The 21,969-nt window shown below is 38.5% G+C and overlaps 1 protein-coding gene across 6 annotated transcripts in view; it reads right to left on the reverse strand.

The window, feature by feature from the left end:
- LOC123842322 (ankyrin repeat domain-containing protein 26-like) overlaps window positions 1-21,969 on the reverse strand; it is a 134,123-nt gene that overhangs the window by 80,730 nt on the left and 31,424 nt on the right. For 5 of the 6 annotated variants that reach the window (XM_064591735.1, XM_064591734.1, XM_064591733.1 and 2 more), the window contains 7 exons: window positions 20,446-20,575; window positions 20,079-20,140; window positions 10,092-10,185; window positions 7,792-7,820; window positions 7,626-7,698; window positions 3,359-3,441; window positions 1,118-2,185 (listed from right to left, as the gene is read on the reverse strand). In XM_064591735.1, coding sequence (XP_064447805.1) covers window positions 1,118-2,185; window positions 3,359-3,441; window positions 7,626-7,698; window positions 7,792-7,820; window positions 10,092-10,185; window positions 20,079-20,140; window positions 20,446-20,575 — 1,539 coding nt within the window. The remainder of the gene's footprint in view (window positions 1-1,117; window positions 2,186-3,358; window positions 3,442-7,625; window positions 7,699-7,791; window positions 7,821-10,091; window positions 10,186-20,078; window positions 20,141-20,445; window positions 20,576-21,969) is intronic. The other variant, XM_064591736.1, reaches the window with a different exon arrangement.

The following is a 21,969-nucleotide window of genomic DNA, read 5'->3' on the forward strand; positions in this document are numbered from 1 at the left end:
CAAAGCAGAAAAGATTGCACATACTGAAACAATAAATAGGTTTAGCTGAAATACTTGTTTATATCCTTTCTCTTAGTCTTTGCTTCTTTCCCATTTTATTGTTTATGGAAATGCAATTTATATTTAAGCCAATAAATAAAAATAAAAACCCTAGAGATGGGGCACCTGGATGGCTCAGCGTTAAGCGTCTGCCTTCAGCTCAGGTCATGATCCCAGGGGCCTGGGATGGAGCCCCATGTCAGGCTCCCTGCTCAGCAGAGAATCTGCTTCTCCCTTTCTCTCTCCCTCTGCCTCTCCCCCGGCTCATGCTTGTGCGCACACATGTGCTCTCTCTCAAATAAATAAATAAATGTTAAAAAAAAAAAAAACACTAGAGATTATTATATATCTTTTTTTAAGATTTATTTATTTTAGAGAGAGAGCATGAGCAGGAAGGGCAGAGGGAGAATGAGAGAGAAACTAAAGCACACTCCACGCTGAGCACAGAGCCCAACGCGGGGCTCACTCTCATGAACCTGAGATCACAACCCAAGCCAAAACCAAGAGTCGGATGCTCAACTGTGCCACCCAGATGTGCCAAGATAATTGCATTTTTTAAGTTTTTTTTTTTTTAAGATTTTATTTATTTATTTGACAGAGAAAGACACAGTGAGAGAGGGAACACAAGCAGGGGGAGTGGGAGAGGGAGAAGCAGGCTTCCCGCTGAGCAGGGAGCCTGATGCAGGGCTCGATCTTAGGACCCCAGGATCATGACCGGAGCCGAAGGCAGATGCTTAGCGACTGAGCCACCCCAGGTGCCCCGATAATTGCATTTTTTAAGGAATTTTCTTTACGGTTACTCTGGTTCATGAGGTCACAGGGTGCATAGCTAAATTAGTTTCCCAGGCCACATGCCACTTGGGAGACTTACAGAGAAACTTATGGAAAACCAATCATAAGAATGTTTTCCTGCACTCCTATCATTTAGATAGCAGAAATAATCTATTTCCGAACACAATTACGTATTTAGACAACCCCATGTTATACACGAACTTTTTTCCTAAGTGGAGTATCAAAATGACTCAGATTAATTGATAAAGAGAAAAAACAAAAGAGCAGCAGCAAAGTGAACCTCTACCTCTTTTTGAAGTTGAACTTTCTTTTTTTCCAAATCCCAGATGTCTATCTGTAACATGCCTATCTCGTTCTTAAACTTTTGAACATCTTGCTGTAATTCTTCTTTTAGACATACTTCTGATGTTCTGTAACTACATGGTGGAGAAGAACTCACATTTTCTAATTCGGGTTCCATACTTCTATAGTTATTAGTACTGTTATTAACTGCACAGAATGGCTTCTGGAACAAGACTTTTGTTTTCTTGTAAATGTTTGTAACGGCAGAACTATGGTGCCTTTTTATTTGAGCCATTTGTCTCATCTCATTGGAGCGGGAAAACCTTTTGTCAAAATGGCTTTCTGAATCACTAGACTGAGGTATACGTCCAATGTCTAATTTAGAATTAGTGCTATTTTGGTTCATACTTTTTGCCATTTGCACGTCAAACTCTTGGTCTTCTTTCACTTCAAACGTAGCGAGTGGGTTCCTTACTTTTTTAGTTTCTGTATCACTTTTAAAACTCTTATTTTTGTTAAAAACATGCTCCGTGTCTGGTTTGCTATCATTTTCACAGTCTGATTTATTTTCACTTAGAGAAAAATCAGAAGATGCCTGGCAAGCATATTTGAGACTAGAATTTTTTTGTTCAGGAAATGCCTGAACTACTAGAGGGACAGGCACTGCAAATATATGCTTTTTCTCACAATCAAGTCTATCATTTGTCAAGTTAGAAGGTATTTCCATTAAGTTTGCTCCTTCTTTAAAGTTACCACGTAGTGACTCTTCCTTAGGATAAGGAGCAATTTTTTGTTTTTCACAAGTTTCACCAAACTTCCACTTTAACTCACTGATGATGTGTTTTAGATTATTTTTCCACACCAATTTGCCTTGTTTGATCGAGATTTCCTCACGCTTTTGCACAGAAGGATGTTCTGAATATACAGATATATTATCCTTTCTATCACATTTCTTATTCATTTCTGGTTCTCGAGACTTTTTTTGCAGATGCAAAAGTGGAACGTTAATTTGCTGGGCTTGATTTTCACATGTCTTTTCTGCCAGGATACATGTTTGTGAAATACCTTTATCCTTAAGTAATCAAGTAGGGACAAAGAAAAATTAGAAAATAATTAAAATTTAACTGTTAAATTTCTTAATCTATGTTAAGCTGCTCCCAAGTCACTATGTTGTAACAAAGAAGTGACAAATAACTCGCCCTAGCTTAGACAGAAGAAAAACATAAATCCATAAACTTAACTTTGTCAGTTTTTTTGAAATAAACAATTCATTACATGTTACATCTACCAAAAAATGAATTAGATTATTTTTTAATGTTGCAAACTTAAAAGCATTTTATCTCACCATACTTAAGAATATATATATATTTATATATATATATAAATTATAATTTTCATATTTAAGAATAGTGAGCCCCTACAGCACATTTGAGGATTTTCTTTAAAGATTAATAACTAGAGAATAGGCAAATTTTCAATTATTAGGAGCCAAGATCAATTAACATCAATCAGAAAGAAAATTCCTAAATCTTAATTCAAATTATGTACTATGATAGTGTTATACATCACTATAATTATCTGCTTATATACAGCTCTAATATAATGTCCACTGAGAGTGGATGAGAAAAATGTTAATAATACTTACTGATTTCCTATGCTAAAATGAAATAACTGAAAAAGTTATTGTTTATTACCCAACTACAAAGGTCCCACCCTGGAAGGTGTGATTCTACAATAGGCAATTGTGCTGATTTTATGACCCCACTCTCTGAAGTCAACTACACAGAGATCGCAAGGCGAAATAAATCTTTTATCTTGGTATTAGTGACTGGCAATACAGAACTGCACATTTTGAACCACTGAGAATTACTCCTTCTACCTGAATCTAAGTCACTAGTCATCATTATTATACTGCTCATAATTTCAACTCCTTAAACATATGATTCAATATTTGATGTTACCTTCTTTATTGCATAAAAAGTTACAAAAATGTGAAGAAGCAAACAATATTCAGGAATTTTTTTTATCTCAATTCCAAGGATGAAGTTTAGCTATAAGTTACTATAAATTCTAACAATATTTTAAGTTTTGTAACTTGTAAAATTTTATAAAAACTAAATATTAAATTATAATCTAATGACTTCAATATGTCCATTCAAAAGATCATTTCATTTGAACTATGTTACATTATTAAAGCAGGAAAAACAATATAAAATCGGAAATTTAAATTTAACTTTTTACATACCTTTAGGTGGTTATTTTCACTTTCATCAAGTCTTTTTTGCTCTTCCTCTGATGTCCTTTCTAAGTCTAGTTCTGCTGGCCAATCTATATATTTAGTTAAAATGGACTACTTAGAATGGTTAGATAAAAGCTATAACCTTCTTAAAAATAGAAAATAACATTTTATCTATTGATAGTTTAAACTTAATCTTTAGCTGAATATTTACTTTAAGAAATACTTTTAATTATAGGAAGCTTCAACAAACCATTTGGGAAATACTAAATGTCACCAGGTTAAAGACATACAAACATCTCAAAGATTCATTCACAGGTTCATCCACCTAACATCAATGAACAAAACAATCAGAAACAAAATTTTATAATGCAGCAGAAACGTATAAAATCACAACAGACTGTTCTTTACCTTGTAACAGCACCTCTTAACACTCAAAGCTTCAACTACATTATTCATGGTTTCCAAAATTATTAGTATTTTTTATGCCTTTATTAGTGTACAACCTTCCTATGGGTGTATGTCCCTGATGAGTGTAAACATGCCTGAAATGTTTTCCTCTACTACTTGATAAATTTCTTCACATCTTTTAGGACACAGACTGCTATGTAAAGCCATCCTTGATTATGGCTCTTCTTCCCCAGATGAATAGGTGTCTCTTTCTTCAGGGCTGCCTTAGTACTTTATCGATTTTTCTAGTGTATCTTCACCACCTGAACTGTAAATTACTTCTTTATATATCTCTTATTTTGCTCCTGGACTGTATGGGACAATCTCTCTCACTCTCCCTCTCTTTTTGGAGAGGGGGAGGAGCAGATAGAGAGAGAGGGAATCTTGACGGGGCTCCAAGCCCAGCACTGAGCCCCACACGGGGCTCGATCTCACAACTCTGAGGTCATGACCGGAGCCGAAATCAAGAGTTGGACACTCAACCGACTGAGCCAACCAGGTGCCCCTGTATGGGGCAATCCCTTAAGTCATTTCTGTGTCTACACTCTTTATTTTACTCAGTAATTATTTACAGAGTTTCCCGTAAGTGCTAGGCACCCAGGTTTAAAGAAGCATGTAGATAAAAGGTGTCAGGAATGGTTTTTCTGGAGATAATGCCTGAACTGAAACTGAAAACAGTGAGGTCAGCCAGATTCAAAGGGGTCAGAGGGAGGAAAACGGGAAGAGTATGCAAGGCTGTAGTAAGACAAGGGAGAGAAGCACACAACAGGGTAAATATTTGTCTAAAATACAGGGATCTAAGAGGAAGTCAAGACTATGAAAGCTTTATATGTAATTTTAAGATACCTGGACACAAATATATTTTCAACAGTGGTTCATAGTCATATTTACATTTGAGACAGATCACTCTAAATGCTGTGGGGAGGAATGAATTTGAGGGGCACTGTAATAAAAGATGGGAGATGAATTAGAAGGCAGTAAGGCAAAATAAAGATGAAGTACAACTGCACTGACAGAATGGTTCCAGAAATACTGAGGCTATAAAATGATCAGGGCACAGTACAGTATAAATCTGTATTAAATGAATAAACACACAATCTTGGGTCCCTAGAGACTAACTTTGCTCATTACTTTATAAAAGGCATCAAGTGAGAAGAGAAACAATCTACATGAACTGTTTTAAGTTGCTTGTATTTATAATTTGTGTTTCAGATCTTCCTTTGTTACAGGAGCCTGTAGGTATTTTAAAAGTCCTACTTCTTGGATCTACCAAGCTCATGAAGAAGTAAAAGCAAACAAGTCACTTGTATAGGTAAATAACTTTGGATTTATTGCCTGTACGCATTACTCTAGGAGATAATTGAAAATCTTTTGAAAATACAGTGTTAATTCTACAAGGAAAGAAAGAACATAAAAGTACAGGGGTGAAAAAAATATTGTACGGTTTATTAGTACAGACCTGATCATATGACTGATAAAAGGCATGGAATGAACTGGTACATTAAGTAGAGCACACATTAGAGGTGGTTAATCAATAGACAGAGTATCTTAGTAGAATTAAAATGGACTTTCCATATATTGTTTTTAAATAATATAGTGCTCCTTAAAACCAATATTCCATTTATTTATTAAAAATAATAAAGGGAGGTGCCTGGGTGGCTCAGTCAGTTAAACGGCTGCCTTCGGCTCAGGTCATTAACCCCTGGACCTGGGATCAAGTCCCGCATCGGGCTCCCTGCTCAGCTGGGAGTCTGCTTCTCCCTCTGCCACTCCTCCCACTCGTTCTCTCAATTTCCCTCTCTCTCAAATCAATAAAAATTTTAAATAACAATAATAATAATAAAGAGGCACCTGGGTGGCTCAGTGAGTTAAGTGTCCAACTTTTGATTTAGGCTCAGGTCATGATCTCAGGGTCATGAGATTGAGCCCTCCCCATCAGGCCCTGTGCTGAGCATGAAGCCTGCTTGGGATTCTCTCTCTCCCTCTCCCTCTCTCCCCCCATCTCTCTCTCTCTAAAGAGATAAAATAAAAATAATAAAACAAGGAGATGGACTATGCATACATAGCTGAGAAGATGATACTATATAGTAAATTCTCAACTATTCCCATTACTGCTGGGAAAGCCAACTCTAAAACAAAAGTCATATAGAACATAGGAAATATTTTAATATTTGATTTGGGAAGGTGCTTTTTATAGTTACAATGAATATAGCTTGACCAATACTTGTGAATTTAGAGCTACAAAATAAAGCTAAGAAACTATGTTTTGAGTAAGCAATCTTTAGATCTCTACCTAGTATTCCCCACTGGTCCCAAAGTTCTAAATATAATCCTGCTACCTACTCTCAAGTGAATGCTAAAAACTAGCCTAAAGGAAATTACTTTCTCATAATTCTTATTCAGATGTTCCTTTGGTTAGAGGAAGAAGAGAGAGAGAGAGAGCGCACAAGCAGGGGGAGCAGCAGGGGCAGAAGGAGAAGCAGGCTCTTCACTGAGCAAGGAGCCCAATGTGGGACTCGATCCCAGGATCCTGGGATCATGACCTGAGCCACAGGCAGACGCTCAACGGATTGAGCCACCCTCGCGTCCCTATCTTCAGAAATTTTTAAGCCTTGGACAAACATCATAAATTCATCTGAGAAATGAAAGCCTCGGGTGATCTAATCATTTCCATGTAAAAACACAGTCAGTCTCAGTCCACGCTAGATCCAAAAACTACAATGCCATGAAACAGAAAATGAATATATAACAAAAATACTTTCCTTTTTTTTTTTTTTAAACAAGATTGTCTGATTTAAACCTCTTAAGACAAGGGAAAGAAAAAAGCAAGAAATGCAGAAATGAAACCTTAATGCCCACTTCACCACAAGGGCCCCTCTTATCATTTTGTATCCATGAACCCTGTACACGGTTTAAAACAGTTCTCCCATGTCATCTGAGAATCCCCGGAGTTCCAATCCATCCATTCAGTAATGCTAAATGTTATTTGACATTTTCACTCTCATTCTCTTATTAAGTGTATGGTGAAGTTTTCTAAAGATAGGATACGTGATAGTATCACAACTTGCATGATTACTGGGTCAGAGCTCTAACGGCTGAGAATGTATGATCGTGTATGCTTGTATTTTAAATGCTTGTTTTAATTTCTACTATGGTAAATATCAACACTTAAACAGAAGTTCTTTGGAATTCCTAATAATTTTTAAATAGCATAAAAGGACCCTAAGGCCAATAAGTTTCAAAATTATGGTTTTAAAAGACTGTGTCTACCAAATACTAGGATAGAACTAATTACTTCCCACAGTTTTAATAATCAAAGACACCATACACACACACACACACACACACACACACACAGAGTCCACTAATCAGAACATCTGTTTGGCTTAAGATGATCAACATAATAACGCTAAGATGAAATAAACTTAAAACACAATTGACATGATAGCAAGTGAAGCTTTACTCTAGGGAAAGGTCAGAATTGAAATAAACATTGTGAACACTGGAAAAATCTGAGAGTCTAATAATTAACTTCTGGGAATCCCAAGGAAGTAATGGGATTCCAAACTGGGAACTTCAGGAATTCAAAGCATAAAAGTAGAAACTAGAGCTAAAGCTTACATTTTAAAAGTCTCTTTTTCTTATGCTTATAAATATCTTCTGTTCAAACATGGGTATCAACAATGGTATCTACCTTATTTATGTCAAATCCTTCAGTTAAATTTGCCACCAAAAAAAAAAAAAAATTCAGAATAAGAAGACTGTGAGCATTTCAAATATTTTAGTGTACTTCTTTCCACTGTGAAATTTGTATTGTAAAATTTACCTGAGTTGGATGCTTGTTTTTCCTTCACTTCTACTGTTTTATTAGGAACAGAATCTTTCACTTCAACAGTAGGCTGAATGGGTATTAAAACAATATGATTAAGACATGATGGACCTTTCATACAATCTGTAGTTAAAAATTCAAAATAAAAATATAAAAGTTTTACCTTCACGTAAGGATAACTTTTAGGAGAATCTGAAAAGTAAAATGGACATAATGTTAATTATATGTAAACATGAAAGGCAACTAAACATTCATGCAGTTAGTACTAAGCTGAATCCTCATGCTTGGCTCTGAAAATGATTACATTAGGTTTTGGTGTTCTGTTTCTGGAGATAGGAAGGTGGTTTCGGACAGCGACAAGAGAGAAATATGAACCCAGTATAAATATTGAAAAAAAATGCAAATATATGTATTCAGTGTCAATCTTACTGATAATAACAATTGTAGCATTTAGAGAACGAACCCTATAATCTCTTTGGTTTCCAAATTTAGTTTGATTTGGTAGATCATGTTATTCTTTAAAAGTTTTTGTGAAACAGCTATCATATAAAAAAATTAGCTATCTTAAAAAAAAAAAAGCCGAAGCTTCCATATTCAAATTAATCTCATTGAAATAATGAATACCAATACAAGAGAGATCTTTGATGTCCCATAGATCTGAGGAGGATGAAAGAGTGGCTGTTTTACCCCAACTTTAGCACTCCATCTGCTTTCAGTATTCTTTGTGGAGCAGCTGTAATTTAATGTTTTGTTGAGTTGAGTGCAAATACACTCAAGTCATCTAAAGTGAATTCTCTCGAGCTTCCTCATCAACTCCAAAATTTCCTAGCTAACACGCCTCACTTTCTTCCCTCCTTCCCTTCACTATCCACCTTCTTCAAAAGTAATTTCTGGGAGCACCTGGCTCTTGATTTCGGCTCAGGTCATGATGTCTGGGTCCTGGGAATGAGCCCCTCATCAGGCTCCAGGCCCAGCAGGGAGTCTGCTTAAGGATACTCTCTCCCTCTCCCGTTGCCCCTCGCCCTGGTCGCTCGCTCTCTCTATCCCTAATATAAATAAATTTTTTTAAAAAGTAATTTCTAGATCTATGGTCTTGATTGTTCTGCTTTTACATCCCTTTTATTACGGATTATCTCCACCACTTCTTTCCTCTTTGTTTAGCAGTAGTATCTTACATCTATAACCTCTATTTCTGCATCTCCTTGCTCCCCTCTAGCTAAAAACATGCTCAGCAATAAAAACAAAATAATGCTTTTCCTTGATTCCATTATGTCTTGAACTATCCAAAGGCCCTTCCTGATTTCGCTAAAGGGAAGTCTACATCCTTCCTATGGAGCACATGACCCAAGGACCGCCAACACTGACATCACCTGAGAAGTCAGACTGCAGAATCCCAGACCTGCTGCTCACAATGTGCATTTTTAACAAGGTCTCGGATGATTCACTAAAATTTGAGAAATTCTGGTCCACACTGAGTCTGTTGCCACATTCCTTTACCTTAACTGAACCTTCTAGAAAAAGTCTCAAGTTCGTCACTATCGATTCTCCAAAACTGAAAATGTATTAAAAGTCATAAACTTTCGGGGTGCCTGGGTAGCTCAGTTGTTAAGCGCCTGCCTTCAGCTCAGGTCATAGTCTCAGGGTCCTGGGATCGAGCCCCGCACTGGGCTCCCTGCTTGGCGGGAAGCCTGCTTCTCCCTCTCTCACTCCCCCTGCTTGTGTTCCCTCTCTTGCTGTGTCTCTCTCTGTGTCAAATAAATAAATAAAATTTAAAAAAAAGTCATAAACTTTCTAATGGACTTTTTATCAGGGCTAAAGCTTCCTTGATCTCCCCCTAACTGACCCTGCTCTCTTCTTCCTTCCAATTCTCCTATTTTGCACTAAATGATACTATCTTATGAAGTGCCACCATTTTATATGACATTAAGATATATACATTTATAGCTGACTAGGACATAGCTCTGCATAATCAGCTACGCCAGTCCTTAATGACATCCCAACAGTGAGGAAATCAGTAAGAGTGGAAAAATTTTGGCATACTACTCTGACAAACTTTGGTACTGGAAGCTCACTTGATATTATTCCTGCATTTCAAATACTCTGCTCTTCCTTTTAAAAGAATTATTTTATGTTACCACCTTCCACTATAAAGAGCTGCTTTGTCCTTCATTTACTCCCGGTACTCTCCGCCTTTCTCATCATTCCCTCTTTTCCTCTTATTTCCTGATGTCCCTTAGGTCTTAGAGTATCTTGAAATGGAACCAGTAATTTAGCTCCTTCAGTGGCACTCTCAATTTAATCTGTTGCTGACCCCTGATAAGATATACAATTGATCTCCTTTTCACATCTTTCTCCTTTCTATGCATTTAATAGGTGATTTTCTTTGGATATTAGAACATATCAGTATTCCCATTTTAAATTAACATTCTATCAAGTGACTTTTTAAGAAAATACAATTCTTACCTTCTACTTGTTCATTTAATATACGTGGTCCTTTCTGATCTGCAGCTCCAAATAAATGTTTAATGTCTTTCTTTGGAGGACTCTCAGAAATACTCTGTTAAAATTAACATCAAAAATGAGCTGCATAAAGACTTTCTAATCCTTTTCTAAGAAAATATCTGAATTTCCTACTTTAACAGCAATCAGACTTACAAATAAGAAAAGCATGTATTGAAAACCAAAACATCTAAAAACCTCATATATGCTTTCTAGACTAAGTGTACCTTTTAATCTGCATTTGCCCACCAACTCTGTAAACTGAACATGGAAGGCCAAAGGAGTAAATACTTTCATAGACAGAAGACTGATTTATATGTACATTTCAACAGGAACTAACAAAACACCTAACTCTCCTTTGCATTTCCCACCAAAATAAAAGGACATTAAAAATATGTAGTTAAACAAATTCTTTAATAAGTATATTTGCTACGGATTTAAACTGTTCCTAATGGCAGAAACTTTTTCAGTGCTAAAGTAAGATACTTGACATGATGAGAAACCTTGGAGTATATCATGTTGAGTATAAACAGAATACTGTGGTAGCTGCTGCTTCATTTAGATAAACAAAGGCTTGGACTTTTTATTGATAGGAGAAATGGTTGAATGAAATGGCAAAGTAGGAAGAAAAACTTTTCTTGAAATTATATTTAAATAATAGCAAAAAATTTTAGATACAGGTATGAAACTCTTCAAAAAGTATAGTAAGCGGGGAGGGGGGGAAAGATGGTGGAGGAGTAGGGGACCCTATTTCAACTGGTCCCCAGAATTGAGCTGGATATCTACCAGACCACTCTGAGCACCCACGAAATCAGCCTGAGATGTAAGAAGATCTGGATCTCTACAAACAGAATATCGCAGGCAGTTGGTTTTGAGGTACGAAGCGGAGAGCCCTGATTCTGCGGGCAGATATCGGAGGATAAATGGCAGCGGGAGGGTGCTTGGCCGTGGGGATCCTGCACCCCCGGTGAGTGACAGCTTCGCGCACTGCGGACAGGGCACAGACTCGCAGACCGGTAGCCTCTGGAAAGAACTTTAGGGCAGCCCCTGGGTGTAAAACCAGACTGGCGGGGTCGTGCACACGCGAACCGCAGCCCTCCGGACAGAAACCCGGAGCGACGGTCGCGCGCACGTGAACTGCAGCCTCCGAGAGGGAAACATGGTGCACCGCATCCCGCCGGAGAACTGCAAGCCCCGGGGTGGGAACCCCGAGCGGCGGATTTGCGCGCCCGCACGAACTGGGAGCGGCTGGCGGTTTTAGAAACACAAAGGGCAGAGACGTGCCCCGACCTGGAGGCAGGACTGGGGGCGCTGTGGAGGGGCGCACACCCCAGGACGCTGCAGTTTATAGCAGCACGGACAGAAGCAGAGATAGTGTGGCCTGGAGAGCTCACGGAAGAACAGACTGTGGTCTCTCTGCTCTGAGGCAGAGGGTTGGAAACGGTCTCTTCTGCTCTGACTCGCGGAAGAGACGCGGAAAGCTGCCAGGGAAAGCCGCCAGAGAACAAAAGCCCCAAAGACTGATCCCCACTGAGCCCATCCCCCACCACAGGGGCTCAGGGCAACTCCGCCCAAACAGGGTTGCCTGAGTAACAGTGCGGCAGGCCCCTCCCGCAGAAGACAGGCTGGGAAAACAAGAGACCAGCAACCCTAAGGTCCCAAGAAAACAGGTGCATCTTGCTTGGGTTCTGGTCAATAATTTAGACTCTATACATTCCCTCAAACACCCATCAACAGAATGACTAGGAGGAGGAGCCCCCAAAACAGAAAAGACTCAGAGATTATGACTTATGCTGCAGATTTATGAATGGATGCAGATATAACCAAGATGTCAGAGATGGAATTCAGGCTAGCAATTGTGAAGACAATGGCTAGAATGTAGAAATCAATTAATGGCAACATGGAGTCTCTAAGGGCAGAAATAAAAGGTGAATTGGCAGAACTTAAAAATGCTATCAATGAGATCCAATCCAATCTAGATAATCTAACAGCTGAGGTAACTGAGGCAGAAGAAGCGACCTGGAAGACAATATAATAGATAAAAAGGGAAAAGACAAGGCCAGGGAAAAACAACTCAGAATCCATGAAAATAGAATCAGAGAAATAAGTGACGCCACGAAGTGTTCCAATGTCAGAATAATTGGAATCCTGGAAGGAGTGGAGAGAGAGAGAGGACTAGAAGATGTATTTGAGCAAATCGTAGCTGAGAACTTCCCTAATCTGGGGAATGAAGCAAACATTTGAGTCTTAGAGGCAGAGAGGACCCCTCCCAAGATCAAGGAAAACAGGGCAACACCCCGGCATGTAATAGTAAAACTTGCAAATCTGAGAACCAAGGAAACCATCTTAAGGGCAGTTAGGAGGAAGAGATTCCTTACGTACAGAGGCAGGAACATCAGAATAACGTCAGACCTATCCACAGAGACCTGGCAAGCCAGAAAGGCCTGGCAAGATATACTCAGGGTACTAAAGGAGAAAAACATGCAGCCAAGAATACTTTATCTGGCAAGGCTTTCATTTAGAATGGATGGAGAGATGCAGAGCTTCCACGACCGGCAGAAACTGAAAGAATATGTGACCACTAAGCCGGCCCTGCAAGAAATATTAAGGGGAGTTCTATAAAAGGAGAAAGACCCCAAGAGTGATATACGACAGAAATTTACAGGGACAATGTATAAAAACAACATCTTCACAGGCAACATGATGACAATTAATTCATATCTTTTAATAATCACTCTCAACATGAATGGCCTAAACGCTCCCATAAAACGGCACAGGGTTACAGATTGGATAAAAAGACAGGACCCATCCATATGCTGTGTACAAGAGACTCATTTTGAACCTAAAGATACATCCAGACTGAAAGTGAAGGGATGGAGATCTATCTTCCATGCCAACGGACCTCAAAAGAAAGCTGGGGTAGCAATTCTTATATCAGACAAATTAGATTTTAAACTAAAGTCTGTAAATAAGAGACACGGAAGGACACTCTATCATTCTTAAAGGGTCCATCCAACAAGAAGATCTAACAATTGTAAATATCTATGCCCCCAACATGGGAGCAGCCATCTACATAAGCCAACTGTTAACCAAAATAAAGAGTCATATTGATAACAATACGTTAATTGTAGGAGACATCAATACTCCACACTCAGCAATGGACAGATCACCTAACCAGAAAATCAACAAGGAAACAAGAGCTTTGAATGACACACTGGACCAGATGGACCTCATAGATATTTACAGAACATTCCACCCTAAAACAACAGAAGACTCATTCTTCTCGAGCGCACATGGAACTTTCTCCAGAATAGACCATATACTGGGCGACAAATCAGGTCTCAACCGATACCAAAAGATTGAGATTATTCCCTGCATATTCTCAGACCACAATGCTCTAAAACTGGAACTCAATCACAAGAGAAAATTTGGCAGAAATTCAAACACTTGGAAGCTAAAGAGCATGCTGCTCAAGAATGTTTGGGTCAACCAAGAAATAAAAGAACTTAAACAATTCAAGGAAATCAATGAGAACGAAAACACATCAGTGCAAAACCTATGGGATACTGCAAAGGCGGTCCTAAGTGGGAAATACATAGCCATCCAAGCCTCACTCAAAAAAATAGAAAGATCCCGAATTCACCAACTAACTCTACACCTTAAAGAACTAGAGAAAAAGCAACAAATGACGCCTAAGCCACGCATTAGAAGAGAAATAATTAAAATTAGAGCAGAAATCAATGAATTAGAAACTAGAAACACAGTAGATCAGATCAATGAAACTAGAAGTTGGTTCGTTGAAAGAATTAGTAAGATTGATAAACCACTGGTCTGACTTATCCAAAAGAAGAGAGAAACGACCCAAATTAATAAAATTATGAATGAAAGGGGAGAGATCATGACCACCACCAAGGAAATAGAAACAATTATTAGAAATTATTATCAACAACTATATGCCAATAAACTGAGCAACACCTGGAAAAAATGGATGCCCTCCTGGAAACCTATAAGCTGCCAAGACTGAAAAAGGAAGAAATTGATAACCTGAATAGGCCAATAACCAGTAACGAGTTTGAAGCAGTGATCAAAAACCTCCCGAAAAACAAGAGTCCAGGGCCTGGTGGATTCCCTGGGGAATTCTACCACACATTCAAAGAAGAAAAAATACCTATTCTCCTGAAGCTGTTTCAAAAAATAGAAGCAGAAGGAAAACTTCCAAACTCATTCTATGAGGCCAGCATTACCTTAATCCCCAAACCAGGCAAAGATCCCATCAAAAAGGAGAATTTCAGACCGATATCCCTGATGAATATGGATTCCAAAATCCTCAACACAATCCTAGCTAATAGGATCCAACAATACATTAAAAGGATCATCTACCACGAACAAGTGGGATTTATCCCCGGGATGCAAGGGTGGTTCAACATTCGCAAATCAATCAATGTGATAGAACACATTAATAAGAGGAGGGAGAAGAACCATATGGTCCCCTCAATTGATTCAGAAAAAGCATTTGACAAAATACAACATCCTTTCCTGATTAAAACTCTCCAGAGGATAGGAATAGAGGGAATATTTCTCAAGCTCATAAAATCCAGCTATGAAAAACCCACAGCGAATATCATCCTCAATGCAGAAAAGCTGAGAGCCTTTCCCTTAAGATCAGGAACACGTCAAGGGTGCCCACTCTCACCACTGTTGTTCAACATAGTACTAGAAGTCCTAGCAACAGCAATCAGACAACAAAAAGAAATAAAAGGTATTCAAATTGGCAAAGAAGAAGTCAAACTCTCTCTTTTCGCAGACAACATGATACTTTATGTGGAAAACCCAAAAGACTCCACCCCCAAATTACTAGAACTCATCCAGCAATTCAGTAATGTGGCAGGATACAAAATCAATGCACAGAAATCAGTTGCTTTTTTATACACTAACAACACAAGTGTAGAAAGAGAAAATAAAGAAACGATTCCATTTACAATAGCAGCAAAAACCATAAGATACCTCGGAATAAACCTAACCAAAGAGGTATAGGATATATACTCTAGGAACTACAAAACACTCATGAAAGAAATTGAAGAAGACACAAAAAGATGGAAAAATATTCCATGCTCATGGATTGGAAGAATAAACATTGTTAAAATGTCTATGCTACCCAGAGCAATCTATACCTTCAATGCCATCCCGATCAAAATTCCAATGACATTTTTCAAAGTGCTGGAACAAACAATCCTAAAATTTGAATGGAATCAGAAAAGACCCCGAATCGCCAAGGAACTGTTAAAAAAGAAAAACAAAGCTGGGGGCATCACGTTGCCCGATTTCAAGCTATATTACAAAGCAGTGATCACCAAGACAGCATGGTACTGGCACAAAAACAGACATACAGAGCAATGGAACAGAATAGAGAACCCAGATATGGACCCTCAACTCTATGGTCAAATAATCTTTGACAAAGCAGGAAAAAACATGCAATGGAAAAAAGCCAGTCTCTTCAATAAATGGTGCTGGGAAAATTGGACAGCCACATGCAGAAGAATGAAACTCGACCATTCTCTAACACCATTCACAAAGATAAACTCAACGTCGATGAAAGACCTCAATGTGAGACAGGAATCCATCAAAATCCTAGAGGAGAACATAGGCAGTAACCTCTTTGACATAGGCCACAGCAACTTCTTTCAAGATACATCTCCAAAAGCTAGTGAAACAAAAGCAAAAATGAAATTTGGGACTTCATCAAGATAAAAAGCTTCTGCACAGCAAAGGAAACAGTCAACAAAACAAAGAGGCAACCCACAGAATGGGAGAAGATATTTGCAAATGACACTACAGATAAAGGGCTGGTACCCAAGATCTATAAAGAACTTCTCAAACTCAACACCCAAAAAACAAATAATCAAGTCAAAAAGTGGGCAGAAGAGATGAACAGACACTTCTCTGAAGAAGACATACAAATGGCTAATAGACACATGAAAAAATGTTCATCATCATTACCATCAGGGAAATTCAAATCGAAACCACACTGAGATACCACCTTACACCAGTTAGAATGGCAAAAATGGACAGGGAAAGAAACAACAAATGTTGGAGAGGTTGTGCAGGAAGGGGAACCCTCTTACACTGTTGGTGGGAATGCAAGTTGGTACAGCCACTTTGGAAAACAGTGTGGAGGTTCCTCAAAATTTTTAAATAGAGCTATTTAAATAAATTCATACCCTATGACCCAGCAATTGCACTCCTGGGTATTTACCCCAAAGACACAGATGTAGTGAAAGAAGGGCCATATGCACCCCAATGTTCATAGCAGCAATGTCCGCAATAGCCAAACTGTGGAAAGAGCCAAGATGCCCTTCAACAGGTGATTGGATAAAGAAGATGTGGTCCATATATACAATGGAATATTACTCAGCCTTCAAAAAAGATGAATACCCAACTTTTACATCAACATGGATGGGACTGGAGGAGATTATGCTAAGTGAAATAAGTCAAGCAGAGAAAGTCAATTATCATATGGTTTCACTTATTTGTGGAACATAAGGAATAACATGGAGGACATTAGGAGAAGGAAGGGAAAAATGGGCGGGGGGGATTGGAGGGAGAGATGAACCATGAGAGACTATGGACCTGAGAAACAAACAGGGTTTTAGAGGGGAGCGGGGAGGGGGGATTGGTTAGCCTGGTGATGGGTATTAAGGAGGGCACGCACTGCATGGAGCACTGGGTATTATACGAAAACAATGGATCGTGGATCACTACATCAAAAACTAATGATGTAATGTATGGTGACTAACATAACATAATAAAATTTAAAAAAAAAAGTAGTAAGCTTTCATAAGGGAAGAATAAGAACATTTATTTATTAATTACCTAAAATGTACCAGGCACTCGGGCGCCTGGGTGGCTCAGTTGGTTAAGCGACTGCCTTCGGCTCAGGTCATGATCCTGGAGTCCCTGGATCGAATCCCGCATCAGGCTCCCTGCTCAGCAGGGAGTCTGCTTCTCCCCCTGACCCTCCCGACCCTCCCCCTCTCATGCTCTCTCTCTCTCAGTCTCTCTCTCAAATAAATAAATAAAATCTTAAAAAAAAAAAATGTACCAGGCACTTATTTTAGTATGCACATTTTCTTTTCTACACACAACAATAACAATGACTATGTCAATGGGGTGGATCTTCCAGCTTCCTGGTCATTCCAAGTCATAAGAGTGAAATGATGAATAGATGTGATCCATGGTTCTCTCTGTCTAGAATGTCCTTCTCCAAGACCTTCACATGACTGGTCCTTCTCATCCGCCATTTGGAGGCTCTTGCCACATTCAGAGAGATCTTTCCTGAATAAAAAAATTCCACTCCCATTCTCATCCCCATCCTAATTACAAACTCCCCCAAAACTCCTTAACCTAACATTTCCATTTTCTTTATATGAAGCACTTATAGTAACTTACCAATGGATTGTTGTATCCTTATTTTTTCTGCTCCTACCACTACAGCCTAACCCCTCAACTTATACAACCTGGTACATAGCTGATATTCAATAACAGAAATGTATTTAAGGTCGGGCGCCTGGGTGGCTCAGTTGGTTAAGCGACTGCCTTCAGCTCAGGTCATGATCCTGGAGTCCTGGGATCGAGTCCCGCATCGGGCTCCCTGCTCGGCGGGGAGTCTGCTTCTCCCTCTGACCCTCCTCCCTCTCATGCTCTCTGTCTCTCATTCTCTCTCTCTCAAATAAATAAATAAAAATCTTTAAAAAAAAAAAAAAGAAATGTATTTAAGGTCAAAACATTTAAAATAATCTCACTGAGGGGGGTGCCTGCATGGCAGCATTAGTTAAGTGTCCAACTCTTGATTTCAGATCAGTTCATGATCTCAGGGTCATGAGATCAAGCCCCATGTCGGGCTCCGTGCTGAGCATGAAGCCTACTTGGAATTCGCTCTCTCTCTCTTCTTCTGCCCCTCCCCACCCTCTCACACGCTCTCTCTCTCTCTCTAAAAAATAAATAAAATCACCTCACTGAGAAGGTCTCAAGTACCAAGTCACTATACTGTCGACCCTTACACAATGCAAAGGTTAAGGGCGTTGACAGCTGTGCAGTCAAAAATCCACATATAACTTTTGATTCCCCAAAAACTTAACTACTAATCTCCTATTGAACTTCCTACTTTAAAAGCAATTAGACTTAAAAATAGGAACAATGTAAATGAAAAACCAAAACATTTAAATAGAAGACCTCGTATATGCTCTCTAGATCTAATCTACATCTTAATTCTCCTTTGGCCATTGACTCTGTAAACTGAGCATGGAAGGTCAGAGAAAATTATAACCTAATGCTGACCTTACCAATAATGTAAAGTCAATTAACACATTTTGTGTGTTATATGTATTATATACTGTATTCTTACAATATAAAGAAAAGTTTATTAAGAAAATCATAAGGAAGAGAAAACAGATTAACAGTACTGTACTGTATCAAAAAAAACCGTAACATACCCCAACTTAGAAATGCACCTGCCCGTTCTAACTTTCCCATTCTTTTCTGGACACTACTGCCATTTATTTTACTGTCCTTCAGAAATCTTCACATTTAAAAAAAAGTGTCCTCAATATTTAATAAATCACTAAATACTGCTGTGATCATTTTTGTCCTATATTTCTATAGCAGCCTTTACAGTATACAAAGTGTTTTCACATTTGTTACCACATTTGTTCATTACACATACCTGAGAGGTAGGTATTAGTACCATTTTTATGAATCAGGTCACTGACATTCAAACAGGTTAAACAAGTTTTTCTGGCATCCCACAGCTACCAAGTGACAGAACCAGGATGCAAGCATATCTTTTGACTTCAAATACGGTGCCTGCACCATCTGAAGCACCTGCCTGTGCTAAGAGATCAGGCCCTTTTTACCCCTTCCACAGTCTGTCACCTTAGAATAGGTCATCATTACTTTATACTTATGTTTCTACAAGTATGGCTGCCACAAAGATACTCAATGCATACTATTTTAACGATCCCAAATGGCTTTTACCTATTAAAACACCACAAAACCAGGGACACCTGGGTGGCTCAGTCGGTTCTGGGATCTAGCCCCATGTGCTCAGCGGGGAGCCTGCTTCTCCCTCTCCCTCCGCACCTCCCCCAGCTCATGCTCTCTTTCTCTATCTCTTTCTCTCTCAAATAAATAAATAAAATCTTTTTTAAAATAAATAAATAAAACACCACTAAACCAAATTGTTATTATAATCCCAATGCTCCTTGTAAATCTACTTGACAATCCAAATATAATACTTTCAGGGCCCCTGGATGGCTCAGTCAGTTGAGTGTCCAACTCTTGGTATCAGTAGGGCTCTGCGCCCAGAGGGAGTCTGCTTCAGATTCTCTCTCCCTCTCCCTCCTGCTCACTCACTCTCTCTCTCTCAAATAAATGAATAAAATCTTAAAAAAAAAAAAATATATATATATATATATATATATATATATATATATATATATATATATATAAAAAATACTTTCAATTCCCAGGCGTTAGCTTTTCAAGTTCCAAGTTGTAAAAAACTATAATCCAAACTTTCTAGATCTCATCAGGAATTTTGCACATCCATATACACCACAGAATCACATCTGGCCATAGGTTGGCCTGGAGTAATTCTTTAGTTTTTTAGATAACTTAATTTCAAAACGCAAACTAATTCCTTATCACTCCTAAACCTCAGTTTTCTGCAATAATACTACACAGCTTTCATTAAGTTAAGCTTGCAAATTAGCAGAACTGTATTATGCTGTATTATTATATTTAGCACATAATTATTTTATCAATTACAGGTAAAAAGTATAAGGAAATAGTTTTTATGGGCAAATGCAGAGATGACAGAGTAAAGTCTAAGCATCCCTTTTATGCTTTAACATCATTCAATGCTTATATTTTAAAATAATAAGAAGAAAACAGTACCTCAGAATCCCAAGGTGATTCTCCATCTTCCTCTTCTCCTAATCCCAACGCTGACATCGTAACTATAAAATACAGTCACAGATACATTAATGAGAACATGTATTATTATGAATTTTAAACATATGTACAAGCTTATCCCCACTCATGAATATTTCAATAAAATAAAAGTAATAGTAGTAAAGATTTTCAGAGGGTTGAATTATTTTCAGGAAGAAAAAGTTGGTAGTAGTCGGGATACTTAAAAAGAAAGACAGCAAAAGAAAAATATCTTAATGAAATGCATAACAATCTGGATCTACATACTTTCAGATTTCTTTATACCAGCATTTGAGCATAGAAAAAAATTCACAGATGTTTACTAACTTACCACTACTATTACTTTTGTATGCTCTATCAGCAGAAGTCAGATGGTCATTAACTGTTTGCTCTTGTGGAGCAATTTCAGTAATATTAACACCATTGTCCTTTTTTCCAGTTGCCGGCTGCACCTCTCCTTCCTATAAAAACAACACAAAACAAAAACCCAACTTCAGAAAACATCACATTAATTCACTTGTTCACTCACTCACTCACTCAGAAAGACAAATACATACCGTACCTGTCAAGTCATAGGCACTATCGTGGGAGAAGCTGGAAATATAAACGACAGAGACTGCCCTATATGCTAGTAGGGGTAGAGATGGACCAAAACAATTAAGAACAGAAGAGTATCATTTACTAGTTCTACAGGTGAAGTGAATAAAGCACAGTGAAGGCACAAAGGAGAAAAGAGTTGCATATGGGAAGCTCAGGAAATGCTGCAGATAGGGCTGTATATTGAAAGACAGACAAGGTGCACAAGGAGGGTGCAAAGGACACTCTAGAAAAGGTAGAATGAGCGAAAGGATGAAGTATGAAATAACGCAGTAAGTGACGATAGCTCCAGAATGTGGCAAAACTGGAACACAACTTTTGGGAATGGGACAGAGAGAGATAATTGGAAAATCAGGACTGAACCAAAAAAGGCAAGTATCATGCTAGAATATGAACTTTCTCCTTCATGTAATGGGGATCCACTAAATAAGCAGAGGAGTTACATCGTCAGAAATATATTGTAGAAAGGTCTGACAGCAATGTAAAGATGAACATAAAGGAACCAAAACCAGAAGAGTATTTCAAAACTATACGTGAGAGAGTGAATTATGATAATAAGATATGAAAAATGGTAAGCAGGGACAAAATACTGAATGTGGTGATTTTTTTGTTTTGTTTTTTACTTTTTTTTTTTTAAGATTTTTTATTTATTTGTCAGAGACAGAGAAAGCACAAGCAGGAGGAGTGGCAGGCAGAGCGAGAAGCAGGCTTCCCGCTGAGCAAGGAGCCCAACTTGGGACTCAATCCCAGGACTCCCGCATCATGACCTGAGCTGAAGGCAGCCCCCTAACCGACTGAGCCTCCCAGGCATCCCTTTTTCTAATTTAAATTCAATTAATTAACATATAATGTATTACTGGTTTCAGAGGTAGAGATGTGGTGATTTTTTTTTTTTTAAAGATTTACTTATTTTGAGAGAGAGAGTGTGTGTGCATGCAGGGGGAGGGGCAGAGGGAGAGGAAGAGAGAGAATCCTCAAGCAGACTCCCTACTCAGTATGGAGCCTGTAACAGGGCTTGATACCAGGACCCTGAGATCATGACCTGAGCCAACATCAAGAGTCGGATGCTTAACCAAGTGAGCCACCCAGGTGCCCCTGGATGTAGTAATTTCAGGGAAGTTTGCAGTCCAGGATTTTTCCTGCTTCAGTGTTTCAGTGGCACAATATACTAGGATGGGGAAAACAAATGACAAAGCAGATTACAAAAAGTCAGGGAAGAGGAAAGGGTCAGAAACAAAGTCTTCAATCTGGGACATAC

Source organism: Mirounga angustirostris, unplaced genomic scaffold (genome assembly GCF_029215605.1).
Source record: "Mirounga angustirostris isolate CCGP_5_RB_7025 unplaced genomic scaffold, mMirAng1.0.hap1 SCAF_5, whole genome shotgun sequence".
NCBI classification, from domain to species: Eukaryota; Metazoa; Chordata; class Mammalia; order Carnivora; family Phocidae; genus Mirounga; species Mirounga angustirostris.